At 50.3% G+C, this 24,725-nt stretch overlaps 1 protein-coding gene across 1 annotated transcript; it reads right to left on the minus strand.

The window, feature by feature from the left end:
• Window positions 1–10,432: 10,432 nt before the first annotated feature.
• On the minus strand, window positions 10,433–24,665 carry KLHL28 (kelch like family member 28). The gene is made up of 5 exons (XM_071745076.1): window positions 24,526–24,665; window positions 20,599–21,497; window positions 17,632–18,075; window positions 15,061–15,269; window positions 10,433–14,489 (listed from the first exon to the last, which is right to left on the minus strand). Exons 2-5 carry the CDS (start codon window positions 21,495–21,497, stop codon window positions 14,326–14,328), a joined length of 1,716 nt encoding a protein of 571 aa, XP_071601177.1. The 5' UTR covers window positions 24,526–24,665; the 3' UTR covers window positions 10,433–14,325.
• Between the last annotated feature and the right edge of the window lie 60 nt (window positions 24,666–24,725).

Consider the following 24,725-nt stretch of genomic DNA (forward strand, 5'->3'; position numbering starts at 1 on the left):
GCAACCCCTGTCAGGAAATGTAATCCTGTTGCTTCCATAGCATGTATCTTGCAGACTTGTGCAGCCGGTCTGAGGAGCACGGCCCTGGCAAACCCAACTTGCCCAAAGTCATATGGAACACCTGGCCCAGCAGTGCATCACTACTTGGTGCTGCAAAGACCTGCAGAGGGCCAAGTTTAGCATGGGAAAGGGAACCAAACACTCCCTGGAGCCTTCCTGTGCTGCTCCCTGCACTTCACCAGCCTGGGGGGAAGGGGTCAGGGGCTGCTCTGCCTGGACAGGGATGGGGAGGGGAGTCTCAAAACCTGCATTTCATTCCTGATCCTGGAATTAATTCCAGTGCTCCAGATGCCCCCAGGTTCCTCCCTCTCAGCCTGGAGGCAGCAGGCAATGCTGAGGGAAATATCACAGCCCCCTGGCACCAGCCCCACTGCCTCATCCTGCCCGACTCCCAGGGCACCTTTCCTGCCTGGAAATTCATTTGTGTTCCACATTTCAGAGTCCTCCATCTCCATAAAACTTATTTCAGGCTGGTTTCATGTAAATCAAACCACTTGAGACCTCTGCCTTCAGATTGTAAATGGTCACATTAAGCCAGAAGATGCTCTTGACCACACTGAGTCTGAAAATGGGATTTTGTGCAGTTGCTGTTCTTTTTCTGTATTGGTTTTAGTTATTTGTTTATTTGGTTTGGGGGTTTTCGTTTGTTTGCTTGCTTTGTTTTGTTCAGTTTGTTTTGTTTTCGTTCGGGTTTTTTTGTTTGGTTTTTCTGGGGTTTTCTTTGTTTGTTTGCTTTTAGTGAACAGGCAACTTTGTCCATCCCCAAACCAGTTCTCATTTGCCCAGGTACTGGTGGGCAGCCCCCGTGTTCTGCTGAGATCCCAGCTGGAGTTCAGTGGCCAGCTCTGGGGTCCCCAGCACCAGGAGGACACGGAGGTGTTGGAGTGAATCCAGAGGATGCCCTGGAGCTGCTGGGAGGGCTGGAGCAGCTCAGGACCCAGAGGGACAGAGTCGGGGGTGTTCAGGCTGGAGAAGAGAATTCTGGCTCCAGGGAGCCCCTCTTGTTGCCTTTCAGCCAGGCCCCAAACAAGCTCCATTCCTGCCAGCAGCCCCAACACCCCTTCCTCTCCAACTGGAATTTAATTACCAGAAGTGGCAGCAGCTCTGGGGGCAGTGACAGGAAGGTTTTGCTTTGCCTTTTTATTGTCCTTTTTCCCTCCCCCCCAGCTGTCCCTGTCCCAAAGAGCAGCCCTGGCAAGCAAGGAGGAACCCAAGTGTGGGATTTGTCACAGCAGGGGACTCTGCACCCCTGGAGATCCCAATCCACTTCCTCAGGCTGGGAAGGTCATTTTTCCAATGATATTAAGATATGAGCAGGATTCAAAGGGCTGGCTACTGATCTCCTCCCAGATACCCAGAGCTGGGATGAAAAATGCTAAAGTCCAATCCCAGCAGCTGGGAGGTGTTTGGGGACCTGGAGCCATGGGTTGGTTTTAGGTCACATCCAAGGTGGAAATAACTTTGCTCAGGCACCCCAGCAAAACCCCCACCCCCCCCCAAGAGCATCCTGCAGGTGGGGACACCCCAGGACCTGCATCCCAGGCCATCCCAAAGTGGGCAGGCAGGAAACAGGGATGGGGGCCAGACTGCCCCAGCTCCCTCCCCCTGCTCCCATCCAGCCTCAAGCTGCTTTCTTCTTGTTTAATTAAGAAGGAAAAGATCTCCCTGAGCTGGAGGTAATTGGCACAGCAGCTGGGCACTCAGGAGCTCTGCAAAAATAAATGCAGGGGGCTAAATGAGCTTCAGCATTTTTAAGTTGCAGAAGTGTAAAGGAAAAAGCAAACAAATAAACAAAACCCCAAACAAACAAACAAACAAAAAAGCCACCACAAAACAAAACAAACAAACAAAAAAAAAACCCAACAAAATCCACACCTGCAGCAACAATAAATGCTCCTCCCTGAGCTGGATTTGTGTGAAGCTGGAAGCTTCAGCAGGACCTGAATCATGGAATGGGTTGGTTTGGGAGGGACCTTAAAGCTCCTCCATTGCCACCCCCTGCCATGGTCAGGGACACCTCCCACCAGCCCAGGTTGCTCCAAACCCCATCCAACCTGGGCTGAGACACCGCCAGGGATGGGGCAGCCACAGCTTCTCTGGGAAACCTGGCACAGGGGCTCAGCACCCTCATATTCAAGAATTTCTTCCCCATGTCCAACCTCAATCTCCACTCTCCAAGTTTTAACCCATTTCTCTTGTCCTCTCCCTACCCCCCCATGCCCAAAGCCCTCCCCCAGCTTTCTTGTAGCCCCTTCAGATATTGGGAGGTTGCTCTGAGCTCACCTGGGAACCAGGCTGAACAACTCCAACTTCTGATTATTCCTTTCTTGAAAGCAACACTCAGGTACCTGCTTGGGGGGCCAAATGAGGTCCCTAATGGGCAGCAAGCCTGGGGCAGGCTGGTGGCAACCCCAAACCTCCCAGGTGCTGCTCAGCCTCCTGTGCCCCCAAACACTCTGCCTCTTTTACAGCATTTATTCCAAATTAAGTTCTGTGCACAAGTTTATTAAAGAAAGTGTGGTTTATGGATTTAATTAAAGTGCTGCATATGAGACCTTGCTAATCCTGTTTGTGCTGCAACTGTATTAAAGTGCTAAAAATCAATATATTTGAGTTTAAATATTTTATTATGGCAAGCTGTTAAATATTAATGGTGTAACAAGTAATCAGTGTCACCCCTTCTGACTGTTCTGTGGAAAACCTGCAGGAAATGAGGAAAAAAACAAAAAAAAAACAAAAACAACCCCAAACCAAGAGAAGTCTGTTCATTTTTTATGGCAAGGCAGCTTTTTGTTTCTAGTTCAGGAAAGGGATGCTGGGGGTGGTTTCCCTGAGCCACAAGAGGATCTTTCCATGGTGGTTCTCCAGCTGGTGACACCAGGACAGGGAGGCCCAGGGCTGCCATGACCCCAGTGCCATCCCCACCTCCCATCCCTCCACTGCTCTGACAGGATAATTCCCATTTTCTGCCCTTCTCAGGAGTTTTTTTCCCAGGTCACTGCCACTGGTGGGAGGTGGAGGAAGATCCCAGGGCTCCCAGAAATCAGGGGGCCAGGCAGGTGGCTGGGCTGCTGACACCCAGGGGACTCTGGACACTTATTGGGGCAGATAAAAGGTAATTTTTAGAACTAAATTAGGTGCTGGCAGCTACTCCAAAGGTCACGGGCAGCTGCCAAAGGACTTGGAAGGTTTTTACCCAAACCTGGTCCCTGAACCACACAATCCTTAATGCTGCTTGTGCTGGGAGAATGTCAAATTATCCTGTGCAGGATGAATTGCAGACACGGGGTTTGTAATCACATTTTTGAGAGATCTGAGTTTATTAATATACATGATCTTGTAAACCTGGCTCCCGTGGAAAGGGAATGAAGGAGCCAATTTGTTTGTGATCAAATCCTAATTCTGGAGAAAGTCAATCTTGGTCTCTGCTCATGCAGCACAGGGCAGGGTGGGCTCTGCCCGGGGGGAGCTCCCAGGACAGGGATGCAGTGCTGGGAGAACCTCCCAGCTCACAGCCTCTATGGAACAACCATTTCTGATCCTTTCCAACCCAAACCAGTCTGGGATCTTGATCTGAGACAGCTATGTCAGCCTCCCTCTCCCCTTTCTACATTTCCCTTTGTGTTTCCCAATTATTTTTTTCCCTTAGAACACAGATTATTGGGGAAGGAGGCCTTCCCAGGTTTCATATGTTCTGGAAATTTAAAAAAAAAAAAAAAAAAAAAAAAAAAAAGGGCAACCAGCAGATTCTGCTTTAAAAGTCATTAAAATGTTCAAATGGAGAAAAATCAAGTATCTGTAATTATTACCACTGGCAGCAGTTATTTTTCCTGCTCTTGTTACAACCTTCTTGGGAACTAGGAACATCCTTCCCCCCAAGTGAGATCTGCTGCCCTTTCCTCAAAATATTTGCTCTAAGGAAAACCAAGCCCAGGTGGAGCCCTCATTCCCAGAGGTGCTCAGGCCCCCTCTGCACTGAGCTGAGCCCCCAGCCCCACACCAGCCCTTGTGGGACCAAACTGATGGGATCCCTGCCCCATGCCCAATCTCCAAGATTAAATCTGGGTTTTCCCCTGGGCCAGCAGGTTCTGCTGGGACTTCAGCACAGATCTGGACGACCAGGTGGGAGTTTTGATGATAAAAATCACAGAATCCCAGACTGGTTTGGGTTGGGAGGGACCTTAAAGCTCCTCCCTTCCCACCCCCTGCCATGGGCAGGGACACCTCCCACCAGCCCAGGGTGCTCCAAGCCCCATCCAACCTGGGCTGAGACACTGCCAGGGATGGGGCAGCCACAGCTTCTCTGGGAAACCTGGCACAGGGGCTCAGCACCCTCACAACAAACTATTTCTCCCTCCCATCTCCTCTCCATCTCCCCTCTCCCAGCTGCAAACCCTTCCCCCTGATCCCATCCCTCCCTGCCCTTGTCCCCAGTCCCTTCCCAGCTTTCCTGGAGCCCCTTCAGGCACTGGAAGGTGCTCTGAGGTCTCCCCATGGGATCCTTCTCTTCTCCAGCCTGAACACCCCCAACTCTCTCCCTGGCTCCAGAGCTGCTCCAGCCCTCCCAGCAGCTCCAGGGCCTCCTCTGGACTCACTCCCACAGCTCCGTGTCAGTCAGCTGAGTTTCCAGGTGATTTTTGTCCACTCAGAGCAAGTCTTACCCTCCCACAGGTAGCCCCGTTCTTTGTGGCTTTTTGGGAGTCACCTGCAACCACCCCCAAGCCCCCCATTCCCTACAGCTGCTCACCATTCCCAGCAGATCCCAGTCCCTGGAGATGCCTTTCCATCCCCCAGCGCTGTTCTCCCCCCGAGGCTCCTCTGGGGGGTGTGAGGAGCTTCGGGAGCTGTGAGGGGCAGCAGGACCCGCTGCTCAGCCCCGCTCCCATCACCCCTGCCCCATCGGAACCCGGGAGGTGTCGTGGAGGGGGGGATGGGATGGGATGGGATGGGATGGGATGGGATGGGATGGGATGGGATGGGATGGGATGGGATGGGATGGGATGGGATGGGATAGGATAGGATAGGGGGGGGTTTGCAGCTGTGCTGGGCTGGAGCTTTGCTACCATCTGCCGGGGGGCTGCAGCTCCGCACGGGGAGGGGAAGAGAAAGGAAAACCCTTCCCGAAGGAGAACCCGAGGGTGAGGTGGGTGCTGTCCCAGCGGAGGGTCTCAGGCAGGGTCTGTCACGGACACGGGTGGGTCCCTGCACTCCCTTGGCCTCGTTCCAGAAGGACACAAGTACCGTGGGTCAAAGGAACCGGGGGATGGTGCCCCAGCAGCATCACTCCTGGGGGAGTGCTCTGGTTCTGCCCCGGGCAGGAGACACCCGACAGCTCCAGAACCCTCCTGATCCTGTGGCCTCCAGCTCCAGGACCCTCCAGCTCCCCAGGACCCTCCAGCTCCCCAGGACCCTCCAGCTTCACAGGTCCCTCCAGCCTCACAGGACCCTCCAGCTCCCCAGGACCCTCCAGCTTCACAGAATGCTTCTTCCCCAGGGCCCTCCAGTTCCAGGATCATCAATCTCCACAGGACCCTCCCCACCTCCAGGACCCAACACACTCCAGCTCTAGGACCCTTCTAACTCCAGACCCCTGGCTCCCAACAGTCCCAGTGCCAGCACCCACCCCCTGGCACAGGACCCATCTCAGAGGAAGCTGTGTCTGTGTTTCCATATTTTGTTTAGAAAAGACAGAGAATGTTGGAGAGGCTGGGGTGAAGCCCAGGGGATGAGGTATGTGGGTCCCACCAGGCACCCCTCCCCGTGCACCCTGACCCCATCCCAGAGCCAGGTGCTGGGAGGAGCAGGCAGAGCTGATGGCAGGTGGGTTTCTGGCAGCCAGGGGGTAGCCTGGTCCCCACATCCCTGCTCCTGGATGTTCCTGATCCTGGAGCAGCAGATACTGGAGCTGGGAACGATGGAAAGCAAATCCCATGGTTTGCTCCCCTGCCAGAGCCATTGTCAGCACCCAGCTGCCTGCATTGTCCCCTGGAATCAGGGGCACAGAGGGCAGGAGAAGTGACAGGGAGCTCAGCCCAGCAGAGGTGACAGTCCTGGGCTTCAGCAGAGCACCCCCTGAGGCTGGGAGAGCTGCAGCCCCCCTGCCCTCTCCTCCTCCCCTGAAACTCCTCTTTCCCTGCCTGATCATTCAGAGAAATCCTTTGCCTTACATTATTATTCAGCACAATCTCATCAGCTTTTATCCTTTAGCAGTGACCTTATGGTAGTAAGTTAAGCCTACAGAAATAGCATTTGTAATTAATCTATTTCCATAAGATTAGCATGTCAAATGTCACGGGGATACATGTGAGATACTTTCAGAGCTTAAAATCCTTTTGTCAGGATTGCTTTAAAAGTGTGACAGTCTCATCAGACAGCAGAGCCCAGCCAGGGGGAAGGAAGGATACCCCATGGCCCCCCTCCTCCCTGGCCCCAAAATCACCCAAGGAGCTGCTGAGCAAACCCTGAGCAAGAGAGCAGCCTCTCCAGCTGCTGCTGCCGTTGCATGGAATGCTTTCATGGAATGGTTTGGGTGGGAAGGGACCTCAAAGGTCATCAGAGAGTCCCAGGGGTTCATCACCCTCCCCTCATCCCACCATCCCAACCCCAGGGCCCACCCTCCCAACCAGGAGGACCCCAACCCAATGTCCTGGGTCTGGGTGCATCCTGCCTGCAGGGCCCCTCCTCTCCCAGGATTTCACCACCTCTTCCTTTCATTTCTTGTTTTCACAGCTTTTTTCACAGAGCTCAGAGGGACTTTGAAGGGAAAAAAAATTAAAAATGCCTGTGTTTGTTTCCTAATCAGGTACCAGCCTGAACTGAATTAGTTTAATCTGAATAACTGCAAACCCTTTGGGAAATTAATACTAACTTTATAAAACATTATTATCTCCAGCTCTCCAAATTAATCTGCACACGTAAGTAAAGTACTTTTTCATTTAGGACAATTCAGGATTTAAAATAAACAGCGAGGCAGAGAGAACTCCAGGCCCCGTTGGTGTATGCACCAGCACACCTCCAAATATTAACTCTGCTTCCCAGAGCCTCGTGGGAAGGGAGCAGGGGCTGGAATGCTGTAATTAGGAGACACTTCTGCCTGGTTTGGAGCCTGGTGGGAGATGCAGGATGCTGGCACTGGGGGCTGCATGAGCACCCCTGGTGTCAAACAGCAGCTTGGGCATCTGGGGGACTCCCAAGCCCTGGGGATGTGGGCAGTGCTGGGGAACACTGGGACCAGGTGAGCTGAAGGGTCTTTTCCAACCCAAACAGTTGATTCTGTAATTCCAAGGCTGTGAGAATCCATGGAAGGACATCCTGATGCCTGCTGGTGCAGCTCAGGAGCTTACTGGGGCCATGGGCTGGGAGCCCCAACTCCAGGTGGGATGAGCCCAGTCCATTCCAGTGGGTTCTGCTGGTGACTGAGAGCAGGGGGAGAAGAACCTCCTTGTAACCACCCCCCTGCAGCAGCAGACTTGCAGCAAGAGATTGAGGGTGCACAAATTCATTTAATTCCAGCTAAAAGTCTCTTGCAACAGCCCAGCTGCAGTTGGACAATTCACAGAACCACCCAGATGGGTGCTCTCTCCTGCTCCATCCCTGGGGAGGGCTGGGGGGCTGCAGGTTTGCACCCATGGGGTCCCTCTCTGACCCTGCTGGGATATTTTGGGGTCTTCTCCAAGGCACCCTCAGCCAGAGACCCATTGGCAGCCAGGGGACAGGGATTCTACCCCCCTGCCCCCACAGCCCATGGGGTGGTCCTGCCCTGGAGGATGGGGTGCTGGGGATCCCCTTACCCCCTGCCCCAGGGATGGGGAACAGCCTGCCTAGGGAGGGGGTTGGGGTCTCATCCCTGGAGATATTCAAGGTGAGGCTTGAGGAGGCTCTGAGCAACCTGATCTGGGTGAGGGTGTCCCTGATACTGCAGGGGGGTTGGGCTGGGGGACCTGCAGAGGGCCCTGACAACCCAAGCACTGTGATCCCATCCTGTGTGGCCTTGCAGCAGCAGGGACAGGCACCCAGCCAGGGGATGGTGGCAGCATCAGTCCCCGTGCAGGGGTCCCAGGGTGACCCCCATGCTCATGAGGAGGGATGGGGGGGGGCTGCTGGGAGGGGATGAAATGTCTGCAGGGCTCTGCCTGGGACCCCGGGGCAGCCCCCAGCAAGCCCTGGCAGCATCTCTGGAGAGAGGGGTGATGGGGACACCCTAACAGCAGTGCCCATGGCCACCTCCTGGTTCCTTGGGTTTATTGAGCTCTGGGGTAGGGGCTCAGCTGGGTCGGGGGGGAGTCTGGGGTGGCTCTGGGGGCTGAGACCCCCTTCCCGTGCTCGTCCCTGTGTGAACCAACAGTGACATCCAGTGCCCACCCAGCTCCACTGCAGGCTCTGCTCACCCTGCAGGAGGGAAGCACCAAGCTCCCCGCTCCCTGCAGCCCGGCTCAGCCTCTCCTCAGGGACACCCTCATCCTAACTCTGGTTTGAATTAATTACACGAGGGAGAAGGAGAAGGGAGCTCTCCTGCCCCTCAGCCCCGGGTGTTCCTGGTTGGGGAGGCAGAGCAGCAGCACAAAGCTCTGCTCAGTGCCCTCCTCACCTCCCCTCTGCCCAATTTTTTTTTTAAGGTTGCTCCAAGCCCCATCCAACCTGGGCTGAGACACTGCCAGGGATGGGGCAGCCACAGCTTCTCTGGGAAACCTGGCACAGGGGCTCAGCACCCTGTGTGTTGAACCATCTCCCCCATCAGGATGAAGCACCCACTGCAGCAGCCTGCTCCACAGCCTGGACATTTTAGGACTAAAGCACATTGCCCCATTTGCAGCTCAGAGCAAGGGGTGCTTGAATTTTGTCTCCAGTTAAGCAAAGCCCTCAAGCAGGCACCCACCTGGGCCTCTCAGGCAGCATCCTGGACACCAACATCACTTTTCTGGCTCATAATGCACAGGACACCACATGAGAACACAGCCTGCTGGGTGCCCCCAGGAAAGGGGTGAAAAGGAGGGGTTTTTTCAGAACCAAAGGGCGCCAGCTACACTTCCTCTCGAGTTAGATGCTGTTCTACATCTTCTGAAAACCTAAGTTTTGAAACTGAAGCCTTTGTTCTTTTCCCCTCCACCCCCCACAGCCCCTGCTGTAAAACATCTTCACCCCAGAGCCCATCAGCTCTGCTGAGGAGGCAGCAGGAGAAAACTGGACTTGGAGCTTACAAGGTTCAACAATTTTATACCTTAATTTCAAAGCAGGGAGGATCTGGGCAAGATAAAGATAGTTTTAAAATCCATCTTTTTTCTTCTCTTTTTAAAGATTTGAACTGTCCCCAAATGGGTGATTTTTTTTTTTAAGGTCTGACTTGCAGTAACACTTGCCATTCTTGACATGTGCTGTGCAAGGTGTTTTCATGTTTCCTGACACAATCTTAGGGTTTTTTAAAATGGGGAACTTTAAAATAAACTGGAAAAGCCTTCACCTGCCCTGTCAAGTTTGTTTTGAAGTCCCTGCTACATCAGTGTGTACCAGCAACCTTTAAACCTAGGGAAAACTAAAACTAAGCCCTTGGGGAATATTACCAGAAAGTCTTTTATTAATGCAGTGCTTTTTTTTTTTTTTCTTTTTAACCTCCAGAAGACCACTTGAATGTTTTCCTTTTGTGCCAGCTCCAGCACAACTGAGACTGAAAGTCAGTGTTTCCCAGCTGGAGTTCACAGGTGACACAATTCCCCCTGGTTTAGGGACACCAGGAGTACCAGTTGGGAATGGGATCTGCTCCCTGCTCTCAGCTGTGTAAGATTCCTGTCTTTAGCTGCAGCCAACAAAAGAATTATTTCCCCACCCCACTGCCAAACCTCATATTTCCATTTCACTAAGGGTAAAGACAGCTGCCTGTTGCTACCTCCCCTGGAGTGAGGCCACCACCTAACACACATGGAGAAGAGCTGCTGAACAGCAAACTACAACTCCTGAGCTGCTCAGCACCCTGGTCCTGCAGCCACTGCAACCCCCCAGAAGGATTAATTAGATACGAGAAGAAACCTCATCACTGCAAGGGTAATTAACCACTGGCCCAGGGAGGTGGCTGAATCCCCAGCCCTGGAGGTGTTTAAGAGCTGTGGTGCTGTGGTGCTGAGGGACAAGGTTCAGCACTGGATGTGGGAGAGTTGGGCTGTGGTTGGTAGAACCAGGTTCATGGTTGGACTTGGTGATCTTTAAGGTCTTTTCCAACCAGAACAGTTCAGTGTGGTTCTGTGAAGGGTGAGGATCCTCCTGCTCCTTGGCTCCAGCTGTTGCCCTGCAGCACTCAGCCCACACTGGGGTTACCACATTAGAAGACTCAAGCTACAGCCTGTTTAAATTCAACAACCAATGAAAGCATAAAAATAAGCTATTTGGGTTTTTTCCCCCCCCAGGTTTATTTACTAAATTGTTTCACATTCAATGAAAGTTACAACAATACTTACAGAGCATTATCACAGGAGCAAACACATTGAGGACACCAGTAAAGACCAAGGATGCAGGTGACAGTTCTTTCCCTGTTGAACTCAAATGCCACTTTGTAAACAATAACAAACCCAGAACATTGCTGCTAAAAAAGAGGTACACATAAAAACACTCTAGGTACAACAAAACTACATGTATCATTTTATACTCCCAACCAAAGCACTCTGGTCAAGTCGAGTACAATTTGGTATTCTCTGTACAATTATTAAATCCTGCTAAAAATCAGAGTTATCCTTGGGTTCAAAATACAGCACAGCGCATAAGGCAAAAAAATAGGAATTATCATCCAGTTCTTTGCGTTAAATATCAAGAATTTAAGGCAAGTTTGGACATTTTGCATTGTTCCATATAGTGAGTGGGGACTTACAGATGGCAAATTCACAAAAGCAACAGGGTGTCTGCCAGGACCAGTTAACTGTGTGCAATGTGGACTGGACACATCTGCCCCTCTGGAAATTCCAAGCAGACTTTCTGAAAGAAAAGCATTCCTAGGAGGACAGACTGTCAGGAAAAGCCTACAGATTAACATCTAGAAAGGAAACAACAAACCCACAACAAAAAAACCCAGAAACCCCAGAAATTCAGGAATTTTATGTACACATACAAACTCATACCCACTTTAAAGTGCTTTACAGATACTTTTGAGTGACTAAGAAAGAGAACTGGATGATAATTTAGAGTTGTATGACATCTTATTTGAAGGTCCTCAGTTCTTAAACTGCCAGACAGACATCACACTGAGAGCAGTGTTCTTTAAATGCAGATTTCAACTGATTGTTGTCTGATCTTCCTATGACCAAGCACTTCAGTGAACAGGACAAGCACCCAGAACAGAAATGCAGATGGCAAGTGACAGGATCCTGAGGGTGAAACTGTTCCATCCATTGCTCACCAAACATTCCCATCCAGTAACAGCAGCATATTCCATTAGTTGTCTTTCCCATTCTCCATACCAAGCCTGCACACTAAAAAAACCTGTTTCTACTGATACCTTACATTTAGCAATACCACATTAGAAAGTGGGGACTCTGACCTAATTAACACTGATGAGGGAAAAAACAGTAAAACATTTTGCAGCTAAATTTAAGTGTTTTGACTTCCATAAATGCATGTTTATGTATCCTTGAACAGCCACCAACACCCCCCTCAATCTGCTGATTTTTTTTTCCTGATGCTCTCACAACTTGATGAGCACCCTGGGCTGGTGGGAGGTGTCCCTGTCCATGGCAGGGGTTGGAACTGGATGAGCTTTTAAGGTCCCTTGCAACCCAAACCAGCCTGGAATTCGATGAAAACTATTTCTAAAAACTATTTCTCTGCACTGTGAACAACCTGAGAACAGTGTTTGCCAACACTTCCCATCAGGATGTGCACATGAGCAACTCCACTCCTGGAATCCTGCTGCCCTTCAAACCCTAAAGGTACCATATGCAAGAACTGCATGGGAAGCCCAGCAATAAAAGGCATAAACCTCTCTTCAGTACAATTTTTTCCTTTATATTAGTTTTTTAAGCCTCCTTATCACCCATGCATATTGGGAATAGTGGTACTCAGTGTCACCTGGCACAGCCCCAGCAGTCCAGCAGCACATGGAAACACTCTGCTTGTGCAGTCCCTGAACAGAAGGCAATTTACCCACCAGGCTGAACCCTCTCAGCCCCCAGCCCTGCTCCCCATCCTCCCCACACCAGGCAGGCAGCAGCCCTGCAGCTGCTTTCAGACCCACTGCAAGAATGAAACCACTCTATTATTGCTATGGAACTACAATCCTCTGTGGGTGAAATTAAACTGCACTGAAATTGTTAATTTTATTTGCTTTTCAAGCCCTGCTAAATCCTACCAGATCTGAAGAGTGCATGCAGGAGCTCATAATGTGAGCAAACACCTGTTAGCCATGGCTAATGCTCTGTGCTGGAAACACCCTCTGCTCCTGTCTGTAACATCTGAATGTTGTTGTATGGAAGAACAAGGAACACCACTGTCTGCCTGGCTGCAATTAGCTTTGCAGGAATCAATCAAGTGCACTCAAAGCCCCCCACTTAACATAAAGAAATGGCTTTTAAAGCAACTATTTCAAATCTTATTGCACCTTAAAAAAAATAATACTATATGGGCTTGAAAAACAAGGGGAAACAGACATCAATTAAAAATGTTAAAACAAGGGGAAAATAACTGCAGAGGCAGAAAAATTCTTCAGTACCAGGCCTGGCAACACACACACAGACAGCAACACAGAAATTCAAGACAACCATGACTCCTAGTTTACACCAGAAGACAACCCAAAACATTCTAAATTAACCAAAAATCCTATTTATTCCTTCATCTGCTTTAAATAATGGTTACAACCCACAGCATCGCACCCTAATGATCAGCCCAAATTTTCACTAAATTTAGGGCTACTGCAAAGTTCTCTCTCTTGAGATTCTGGTGAGTCCCAGGAACTGACCTGCAGAACCCCGGGAGGCAGGGCATGGGCTGGGGATGAGCAGCTGTGCCCCGGGGCTCTGCATTCCTTGCAGCTTGTGTTAAAGGCAAGACTGCCTACAGAACCCCAGGCAGGGCCCTGCTTTCCACTCCCTGCTTGTGAGAACAGGAACAATAAACACAGATGTGCTGAAAACCAAGACCAAAAGTGTAACAAACACGGAGCTCACTCAGTACGTTGGGTTACACCCTCAACAGGTTTCAGAGGCACGAATGTATCAAGCAAATTAGAACCAAAGAACCACTGAAACGATCAAAACAATCATGCTCTATGCATACTGCACCAAAATCAGTAACAGCCTCATTGTTAAGTCCTACATTTAGCACCATTTTTATATCTGAACACTCTGAGAAAGCAATCATACATTCTTTTAAAAAAAGGAAGTTCTAGGGGGACACAGACACACGTGCGCTCGGGAGGAGGATGGGACAGAGCTGGTTTGGAGGATTTATGTTTTATCATGCTAGGAATGCTGCCGTGGCATCTCCTGATGTGTTACTGTTGGAATTTTTCCTTGCATTACAATTGTAGAAACACACAGCAGGCAAGATTGAGTCACTTAATCTAGCACTCATTTATCCACAGAAAGAAAATCTAAGGGAAAGTTAAAAATGCGATTTCGCTTCATCAGGTCCAAAAAACGTTGGTAAAGAGGCAATAAATTTGCCTTGTGTATTTCTGTGAGCAACTACTAATTACCATCCCAGCACTCCCACCAGTAAGGGGTAACAAAGGAGAGTGTACAGGCAACATACTATGGCACTGATTATTTACAAACCTTGAGATACAGAAACAAGGCAGCCCTTTAGTTACTGTTCATAAAAAAAATTATGAAGCACTGGTGTTTTCTTAGTATGAAGACACAACCAGACAACTATCAGCACACTGCCCCAGGCACACACCACACTCACACACCTCTCACCCCAAGCACAGTAAACTTCATGTTTCAGAGTAGGCAGGAGGAAGAGAGAAAAGCTCTAGAGAGTGAAAGGGTTAGATGTACACAAAGTTTTCTAACCACATCCCAAGACACGTGCAGTCCTCTCACATCCACTGCCATAGCAGGGCCTAAGCCCAGCTGGGAACAAGCTTCCCATTCCTTCTGCCCATGTCCCTAAAGTAAGAGGCCAGTTACCAGCAGAAAACAAACCCTTCCTCATTTCATCCCAACTTCACCACACTCCTCCAGCTTCCCAGCTGCAGCCAACACAGCTCCTGGTCTCCACCAGCAGGGTTTCTTTTCAAGCAGATTAAGCTCCATCTTTGCATCAGGTCTGTCCAAGTCCTGCTTCCCATCAAAGTGCAGTCAAACCAAAATTGCATCGACAGTACATCATGCCAGCAGAGTCCAGCCAGCTGTCTGCAATGGGGTCATACTTCTGGACAGTGTTCAGGTAGGATGACCCTGAATGACCTCCAACAACATACAGGTAGTTGTCAATCACAGCTGCACCCACTCCTGTTGGAAAGAAAAAGACAGCCCAAGGCATAAGCACCAACTGCAGGAATTAGTACACTTTAGTTCCTAACTGGACCACCTGAAGGCTGACCAGGTGAGTTCTCTCTTTCTTAGGGCTCTAAGCAAATGGAAGCCATTGAAGAGCCCCTTTCTGTTTAGGTCTTACACTGCTTTTAACTCTTCTCCTGTCCCATGGAAGAGCAATGCTCTTGTGTCCCCACACCCCTTGTTGGGAAGACAAATGAGACAGGATGCACTACTGAATCTCAACCTAAGATAAAATACAACAGAACCTTAAACCACAGAATTGCTGAGGCTTAAGACATATGCAGATAAATTACTACTTTGTATTATTTTTGTTAACAGCTCAGTACTAATAAAAATAAACTGGACTGTAATTAAACAGAGAAATAAATACTCATCCTTTCACAGAGCTGCTTAAGGGATGTTCATACACAGATGAAGTGCAGTGCTCTGCACACAAGTCACTACAACTTCCCTGCAGCTTCTCTCAGGTCAGTTTATTTCCAAAGGAAATGGGAGTCAACTGCCAAGGTGTGGATGTGCCTACCTGTCCTGGGTTCCTTCATGGGCCGACACACTGTCCACTGGTTTTGGTGAGGATCATATCTCTCAATGCTTGACAGGTGGGACACACCATTGTGCCCCCCTACCACAAAGATGAAGCCCAGCATGACACCCACACCAAAGTTGATTCTTTTGTCAGCCATGGAAGCCACTGTGTCCCATGAGTTTTTACTGGGATCGTAACGCTCCACGCTGCAGAGACAAACAAACCACTGGTCAGGCTGGGGCTCTCCTGACTTGGAATTTCACTCTGCGAGAAACCCCTGTCAAAAGTCCTGTCAAAAAGCAGTTTTAACATATTTCATCATTTCATCATCATTCAGCCTCTTTTTAAATATATTTCATCTGACACAGAGACTGCCCTTCAGCTGCTTCTCCGATGTCCTCGTGCCACCACCTGGCTCTTGGGGTGTCACTCTGCAACAGAACAAGATTTTCCAGAGCTGGCCTCAGAACTGAAAGCTCTATCAAGGATGAGTGCTGCTACTTCCAGAAAAACACCAAATCAGGAAAAGCTGAACACAATGCAGATCCAAAGTGAACCTATGTGGGTAACACATCAGGTCAAAAACTTCCTTGAGGCCTGACTGAAAATAACAGAGGGAAAAAATGTGGAAAAGTAGTAGAGAGGTTGCTGATAAAAACACTGAGGAGAGATCAAGCCTTTGGGATAAAATAGGAATTAATTATCATTGTTATTTTTTAATCACTGGAGCTGCACAGATGGTCAGTCACTAACACACTTGTGGCACGTGGCCATTCCCTGCCACACGTGGAGCTTCAGTAGCACAAGGGGAGCAGAAAAAAGGGGGCAAGAACCTCAGCAGGAGGACAACAGAGCTGGAGCCAAGGTGCTTGATCACACAGCACTCTGCTTGCTTTTAACACCAGACCTCCTGGCAGCCTAGTGACTGGATGGCACAGCTTACTACTCACACCCTTGAATAATCAATAGAACTAAAATTATCCAATGAAAACTAAATTTAAAAAGGCCAATAATGAAACATCAGATTCCAGTAACCCTACAGGAGGTGCTGGTACTTCCTTTCTGAGAAGGAGAAATGTGGTATGAGGAGTAAGACTGCTGCAGATTTTTAGTGTTGTTAACAGCTTTCTCTTCAAAGCCACCAGTCTGACAAGGACATTTCCCACTGCTCCAGGGATGAGTCTCCCATGCCCTGCAAGGAGGTGATCATCTTTAACCTTTCAAAGGCCTCTGTGCACACCAAGCAATCAGATTTTGGGAACCAATCCTGGCAAGGACTTGGTGATCTCCCTCTCTTTGTGGTCTGTGCAATGAGGCTGCAGTGGAGTCAGCACCCAGAGGTCCCCCAGTAACTCCTGCTCTGCTCTGCTGCTGACTGGGCTTTGTTGGATCTGTCAGGATAGTTCCTTGTGGTACAAAGAGTGTGGGGCTGAGTGACCACACAGGACACACACAGCTTAATTGCTGAAGGTCCAATCCCCACCTGAAGAAAGCCTACAGTCAACAGAAAACTTTCAGAGATGGCTTGCTTGTCTATGAAGTATTTCAGCCACTATTACTACTCAGAACTGAAAATAAATCCAAATAATGCCACCTCAGGTTTCATAAAATCCTGTCACAATCGTAACAAATAGTTTCAGCTACTGCTGCTTTGTATTTCAGTAATTTAAAAAATGCCAACCAGTCCTTTCCTTCACCAGCTGGTCCTATATAACAAAAGTATCAAGTATGAAAAGCAAATACAGCTAATGGCTGGTGCCATAGTGTTACACTGCACTGCCTAAACACCAGTGCATCCCTTCCTACAAGCAAGTTCTTCATTGTCTGCCTTTAGTCAGCTATTTAGACTTGCAGTTTATTAATTTGCTTCCTGGAGGGACAGATGGTTGATTTGCTGCCATTATAATACATTAAAGAGAGTACAAATGATTTCTTGCATAACTAAGTAACTAAATGCCCCTGTCCATCCACAGAGAGTGGAGTGGAACAGCACAACTGAAGAGCACATCAGTACCAGCAAGCCCAGACCAGCAAGCATCCTCCTCAACCTTATTGTGACTGCTTTAAGATCCCATCCAAGGTACAGATTTGTGTATCTTAAGCATATGGAAAGCCCCACTCATCACAAATCAGTGTTTTCCATGTTGAAGTGAACCACCCAGCCTAACATTGGGCAGGCTCCAGGCACCAGGATGCAGGCTGGAGACAAACAAGCCCTCACAGCACTGACCTCCTGAGTCAACCAGCTTGGGTGTCTACAAGATCAGGCATCTTGCACCACCTGGCTCTGCAATATGCAGATCTGTCTCTGTCTTTACTGTTTTCCCTTCCTAAGGATCTAAAGACAAACCAGCTGTGAGCCGGAACACGTAAAGGAAAGTTAAACTGAAGATATCCCAGTTGAGTTATCAGATTGATGCTGCAGAGCAAGGATTAATGAGGCCCACTGTGGATTACAAACCTGCTCCAAAATAATTTTTAATTGGCTGACAAACACAAGCTCCACAGCGAGCTCTGCAGACCTCCAGCTGATGAGATGGAGCAGCACAGGGCAGAAGCAGCACATACCTGTTCATGTGGGCAGGGCCATAGCCCCCAATGGCATAAATCATCCCGTCCAGGACAGCTGCAGCAAAACAACTCCTGGTTTTGTTCATGGGGGCCACCAGCTGCCACTCCTTGACTTTGGGAATGTATTTCTCCACAGTCCGGAGGTAGGACTGCCCATCGTAGCCCCCCAGGGCGTAGAGCTCTCCTGCCAGGACCACCACCCCCAGAGTACTCCTGCTCTCAAACATCCTCTCCAGAGCTGTCCAGGTGTTGGTGTCAGGGTCCCAGCACTCCACGGAGCTCTCGTGCTTGCGGTAGCTGATGCCCTGGCAGACGTGGGTGGCAATGCCCCCCACAACATAAATCTTCTGCTCCAGGACACAGATCCCAAACTCGTAGCGGGGGATGCTGAGGGGAGCCAGCCCAATCCAGGAGTCATTCTGAGGAAAATACATTTCAACACTGAAACAGAAAACAAAACAAAACAAACAAAGAAACCACAAAGACTGTGTGAGCAACCTCAGCTTTCTGATATCTGTGAAGCACAAACAAGCAGCACAGTCTGCAGAGGATTCCACGTCACATCCAGTGTTTGCTGCTCCTTCCAACAGCCCAAATGCCAGCTAAAACCAAAAGCTGATTGTTGCCTTAAAGAGTGCAAAATGTGAGGGGAGAAAACCCAGTGCTGTTGCCACAGCAGCTTCTGGAGGTAGGCTGTGATCAGGGTCAGCTAAAAATACAAACCAGAGGAGTAACAGGGACACTCTGGAAGAAGAAATAAACAGTCAGAATATCCACAGAGATGGGAGAGAGGGAGAAAATTAGGGAGCACAAAGCATGTGTCTGTATGTACATGCAAACATATATTTAGAAACTACAGTTTGTGGCTCTATAAATAGGTATTTTACAGGCACTGTGTAATTTAAACAAAATGTCAAAGAACAACAAACTGATTGGAAACATCTGTTCTCAAAGCACTGCTGATTTGCATCTCCTTTTAATTGTACTCAGTGTCAAAATATGGTGGGTCTAGCCTATCAGGTATCAAGCCCAGTCAATCTACCTCAAGAGTTTAGCTAATAAATTACTTGAATGATTTAGAAGAATACCTAGCACACAGGAAATATGATCTGTTCCAAAAAACACAGGCAAGGAAATGAAGCCACCGGAGAGCTGAGAGCAGCTGCCCAGAGAGGAGGGAGCAGCACTAAGGATCTCCTGAGTAATTCTGGTATCTGGAAGCAGGGGCTAAGGGAAAAAACAGCAGTCCTGCAAGCACAGGTGAAAAGCAGAACAAGAAGAGTGGCATTAAGGTTTCCCACTTAACCATTTTAATTGCAACAGGAACTATTTGCTTAATTGACCTGTGACTCTTTTTTGTTATGCCAAGAACAATTGTTTACAGTTCAGTATTAACCAAAGGAGTGAATTTTTCTATGCATGGTTGATAGTATTAAAAAGCACTTTTGTTTCACCAAAAAGGAAAATAATCCAAACTACAATGTATGTAACATTGTTGCAATGTTGAAGAAGATGTGAAAGAAACAGCTGCAGGAGTTAATTCCCTCAAACCAACAGGCTTTTTAATAAGCACAAAACCCTCTAATTTTTAAATTTATAAACTAAACCATTCCCACTCCCAACATCTAACTTCCTGTCAGTCCCTGTTACTGGGAAGTTAACTCTAACTTTGAGAACATCTCTAAACAGAGGGAAGAACACACAGCTCTCACTGGTTTTTAAGATTATGTGTATATATATATGCAAACATGGAACTGTCCTGGAAAAGAAAATCTGAGAGTAAAATATTATCCCAGAGTTCAGCTGTGGAACCAGCTGAGGCAGCCTGCCTACCCCAGAACCCTTCCTGAGCTGATGAGGACACTTCAGCACACAGCACCAGCTGGGTTTGTGGCAGCAAGCAAATCTATGCAGACAGAATTTAACCACCATTTCTGCAACTGGGTTAATCTGATGCTGTAAGTAAAGCCAGCAATACCAGCATGGGGATGAAAGCTTTTTTCTACCTATTATTCTCTTTTTGGTCCCATAATCAGCCTCAGGGATGTGCTCCAGTCACTGAAAAGGACAATGGGCTGTGGTGCACAGCTGTGGTCACCTGCTCAGCAGCAGAAACTGAAGTCTCAGCTGCATTATGATCAAGAAAGTGACTAAGAATTACCTCTGCACTCTTCTGTGATTGAGTGTGTTTTAATCCCAAGGACTTGAGTTATCACAAAGCATATCTGTGATACATTAGGTTAAATTTTATGATTTGATTGTCAGGAACAATAATAAATCAGGCAAAAATTATGTAAAATGAAGACCTGAAAGGATTTAAAAAGTAGCATCTGTACTCTTACTATCCACTTCTATTCACCAAATTCTCTATCAACAGACTTCAAGTTATTATTTTATACCTCTTTGTGTTGGCACTAACAAAACCCCTAAACACTGAAGACCACTGAATGGTTTGGGAGGGACCTTAAAGCTCCTCCATTGCCACCCCCTGCCATGGTCAGGGACACCTCCCACCAGCCCAGGTTGCTCCAAGCCCCATCCAACCTGGGCTGAGACACTGCCAGGGATGGGGCAGCCACAGCTTCTCTGGGAAACCTGGCACAGGGGCTCAGCACCCTCACAAGAAACTATTTCTTCCTAATGTCCAACCTCAACCTCCTGATTACTCATGAAATCAAAAAGCACTGTGAATTCAGCACTTGTTCTTAAGAACCCTTAAGTAGCTTTCTCTTTTTTTAAAGTCACTTGAGTCCTGCAAACCACATCTTCTCAGGGACTGTCTTAACCCTGACTCAGGGTGGCAACAAACACACAAACACCACAGCCCCCCACAAACAAACACCACAGCCCCCCACAAACAAACACCACAGCCCCCTCACAAACACCACAGCCCCCCCACAAACACCACAGCCCCCCCACAAACACCACAGCCCCCACATTCTCCAACAACCCCACCCCACTTACCTTTCCAGGCAGGCAAACAGCCCAGCTTTGCCTCCCACAGCACAGAGCACCTTGGGAGCACAGCGTGGCCGTGTCATCAGCACGGTCTGGTGGGAGAGCCTGTGCTCGGGCATGAAGTGGTACTTGAGGGCCTCGTTGAGGAGGTGCTTGCAGGTGTGGTCGTCCCTGATGAGGTGGTTTGCCTCGTAGAGCCTGGTGAGGAACTTGACACTGAGGAGGGGCAGGCGGACGCAGTGCAGCAGGCGGGCCAGGTGCTTCTGCCGCTCCCGCACGTCGAACTTGATCCAGGCCTCCAGGGCGTAGAACACGGTCTCCTCAGACACCACGTTCAGGCAGTCGTTGGAAACGATCTCGTCCAGCTCGGAGTGGGTCAGCTCCAGGAACTCCTCGGTCTGGCAGACCTCCTCGAAGTTCTGGCAGATGTACTTGGTGGCGGCCAGGTAGAGGTCGTGGCAGCCGTAGGTCTCTGCGAAACGTGAGATGCCGATGCAGTTCCCGGGATCCAGCTGGCTCTCCAGGAAGGCGCAGCACTCCTTCACCACCAGCTTGATCTGCAGGAGGTTGGCGGCCGGCAGGAGCGACTCCACCGTGTCCTGGGAGATGAAGACGGTGCCGGTGTAGGCGTACTCCACGATGGACTGCAGCGCCGCCTCCTCCACGCACTGGAACTCCACCTCCGAGTTCTCCTTCTCCGAGAGGTTCCCGGTGAACATGGCTTTGAAGTAGGGGCTGATGCTGGCCAGCACCGCCTTGTGGGCGTGGATCTTGGCATCGCCCACCCGCAGCACGATGTCGCAGAGCTGCCGGTGCTGCCGGAGGAGGTTGAGGCCCTGCAGGAGCTGCTCCGAGTGCAGGTGGGTGAGGCTGGCAAGGGTGTAGGCTGGGGAGGACTGGTCCATCTGGGAGGAACACAAGTGGTAACACCTTACTCGGGCACTCGCTGCACCCAGACCCAACGTTTGACAGGGATTTTCCCCCTTTTTCCCCTCACTTTTATCTGAATTAGGCTGAGCACTTCCCAGTTGACTTTTCCAGTCCTCATGCACCACACTGCTTGGTGCAAGTTGAATCCTGCACAATCAGATGCTTATTACTATTAGCCTGTGATAAATTAAGCTTTGACCTTTCAAAAAAACCCAAAACAACCCCACCAACAACCCAACCACCATGCTTTTTCCTCTCTTTTATTCTGCAGTCAAGTGGCTATTATCTGAAGTGTTGAATACAGGGCAGGATTCTACACCAGGTACTTGAGAGAACTGAGCAGTGACTGAAAAGAAAACAGGTAACTGAAGAAGAGAGCTGGGCTATGGGACACAAAGTTTGAAAAGTTCTTAAACAGCTTTCTGCTTGCCTGGGTCACCTTGCAGGCTCCTTAGTGCTGCCACGGGGCAAGTGAGCTCTGCTGGGCTTCCCCCCAAGCAGGGACCTTGCTCCTCCCCAGGACCAGCAGAGAGAGGCAGGAATGCCCCCCAGAGCCAGGGAGGTGCTGGAGGAGAGGTTACTGAGCTCTGAACAAGCACAGCAGGAGGAGGAGATCCTTGCCTCACCACTGGGGGAGAAAATCCCCAGGGGACATGCCCTGGCCCTCCAGAGATCAGACTGGGGAAGACTGGAGCTGGGCTGACCTCCCCCACCCAGGGGTGAGGGGCTGGCAGAAGGGCAAGAGGGGCTGGCGGGAGGAAGGGCAGGAGGGACTGGCAGGAGGAAGGGCAAGAGGGACTGGCAGGAGGAAGGGCAGGAGGAAGGGCAGGAGGAAGGGCAGGAGGAAGGGCAGGAGGAAGGGCAGGAGGAAGGGCAGGAGGAAGGGCAGGAGGAAGGGCAGGAGGAAGGGCAGGAGGAAGGGCAGCAGGAAGGGCAGCAGGAAGGGCAGCAGGAAGGGCAGCAGGAAGGGCAGCAGGAAGGGCAGCAGGAAGGGCAGCAGGAAGGGCAGCAGGAAGGGCAGCAGGAAGGGCAGCAGGAAGGGCAGCAGGAAGGGCAGCAGGAAGGGCAGGAGGAAGGGCTTCCCAAGGTCAGCAAGGTGCCAGGTATCCACATCCCCACAGCTGCCACCCTCCCTAACACCACAGGTAGAGGCAGAGAAAAGGATCCTGGTTCTGACCCACAGCTCCACAACCCCCCCAGAAGCTCCTTCCAGAAAGTTCTGTTTGCACGGTGACACCAGAGGCACCACCTGCTCTAATTGCAGTGTCATTACCATTCAAATGGTGCTGCCCACCAGCACCTGCAGGAGCTCTGCAGCTCTTTATTCAGCATGAATTCTCCTCCAGCTGAGAGGGTGGAGGGGATGAACTGTCAGGATCCCAAGGCAGGAGGAATCACAAGCATTGTTCTCCAGAGAACACTGCAGGCAGCCCACCTCTGAGCTGGAAAAGCTCATTTCATTTTCATTTGCTCAATTGGCTACACAAACTGCAAGATCTCACTTCTTTTATCTTGTTATTAAGAAGTTCATCATTTTTACAGCTCCTTAACTGACATCTAATTTGCAGTGAGCCTACATGCAAAGTGCTTCATCTGAAAGAATGAAATTAGTTGCCAACATTTAAGTGCAGAAGATAATAGCTCACACACAGGAGTGCAGGCTCACAGCTAGGGACAGCATTAAAAGATAAGTAAGCTCATCCCTCTACTGTTATAACACTACACTGAAAAAAAAACCAAGCCAGTAACCCAACACCACAGCTAAAAGAAAGAATTTAAAGCAGATCTGCAGAAGGCAAGGCTCCCTGCAATAACATTCCCATATAATTGCATTCTTGCAGCACAAATTACAGGGGGGGGAATAAAAGAAGAGATGTTCAGCAGCCAGAGCACTTTCTTTCCTTTTTCTGCGTGTGCTGAGTGTGTGAAATTATTGCACACACAGAGGCAGAGATCAGCAAACAGGAGGTGACACCAGAGGGAAAGGGAAAGAAGCAGTCCCAGTTCACCTGCAAAACCTGCAAGACCAGTTAAAAATAACAACATTCAGCTTCTTCTACAGAATAAAGACTTTTGTGCTGGATTGGTGGAGATGCCTCCTGCTGCATCTCACACACCTCCTGCACCTCTCTGCTTTCTTGTGGAGCACCAAACCCAGAGCCTGAACATTACCCAGCCCAGCAGTTTGTGCTCACCAGACCAGTCCAGTGGTTGCCCCCAGGCTGGGGACTATCAGCTGCTTTTCAAGGTCTGTAGGTAAAGCTTAAATAGCAGTTATCAGAAATCAAAAAGATTAACCAGAGATGTGGGTACCTACCCTTACTGAAGGTTCTCACTCTGGTTTGTGGTGGTTCCCTGTCAGTGATGATGAGCACAGCATTTGCTTTAAGTGAGAGCAGCAGCAGAGCTCCCGGCACTGCTCTGCTTTAGGGCAGCATTTAAGTGCTCCCAGTCTCTTATTTAGCCTAAAGCCGGCTGGTGCCAGCCAGAGACTCGTCTCGTTTCGTTATTCGCCAGCAAGCACAACACCTCAACAGCACCCGCCAGCTTTAGTTCTAACCCCATCGCTGCACAAAAACCCCACCGGCTGCAGGACAAAAAAAAGCGCAAGAAACAACCTCTGAGCATGACGAGCCGAGCTCACGGCGCTCTGTGCTCTCCTGGGCTGACACCCCCGGGCCCGAGGCGCAGCCCCTGCAGAGGGCCCAGGAGAGCTGGGGGGGGACAGCGAACCCCAATCCCTCGGCACGGAGCTGACACCTCCTGCCCACCCCGCCCAGCGTCCTCCCGAGGGGGACACAGCCGGGACGGGGCTGATCCCTCCCGCCCCCCCAGGGCCCTCCCGAGGGGGACACAGCCGCGCCGCCTCTCACCCCCCAGCCCCCCCGGAGTGCGTGAGGCCGTCCCCCCCCCCAGCAGAGCCCTCCCCGGGACCCGTCCGGGCCCCAGCCGTCCCCGCCGCGGTGCCGATGGGCGGGGAAGGGTGCGGGGGCCCGTGCTCACCGGAGGGGGAAGGGGAGCGCAGGCCGCGGCCAGGCCAGGGCCCCGCGGTAGCCGCCGCCTCTCTCTGCTCCGCTCCTCTGGCAGCGCCCGGCAACGTCACTTCCGGGCGCCACCGCCCCGCGCCCTCTCCCAATCCGTGCCGGGCGGTCCCACCGCGCAGTGCGGGAGGGGGGAACGGCAGCCCGGCACTTCCTCTTCAC

Source organism: Heliangelus exortis, chromosome 5, assembly GCF_036169615.1.
Source record: "Heliangelus exortis chromosome 5, bHelExo1.hap1, whole genome shotgun sequence".
Classification (NCBI taxonomy): Eukaryota; Metazoa; Chordata; class Aves; order Apodiformes; family Trochilidae; genus Heliangelus; species Heliangelus exortis.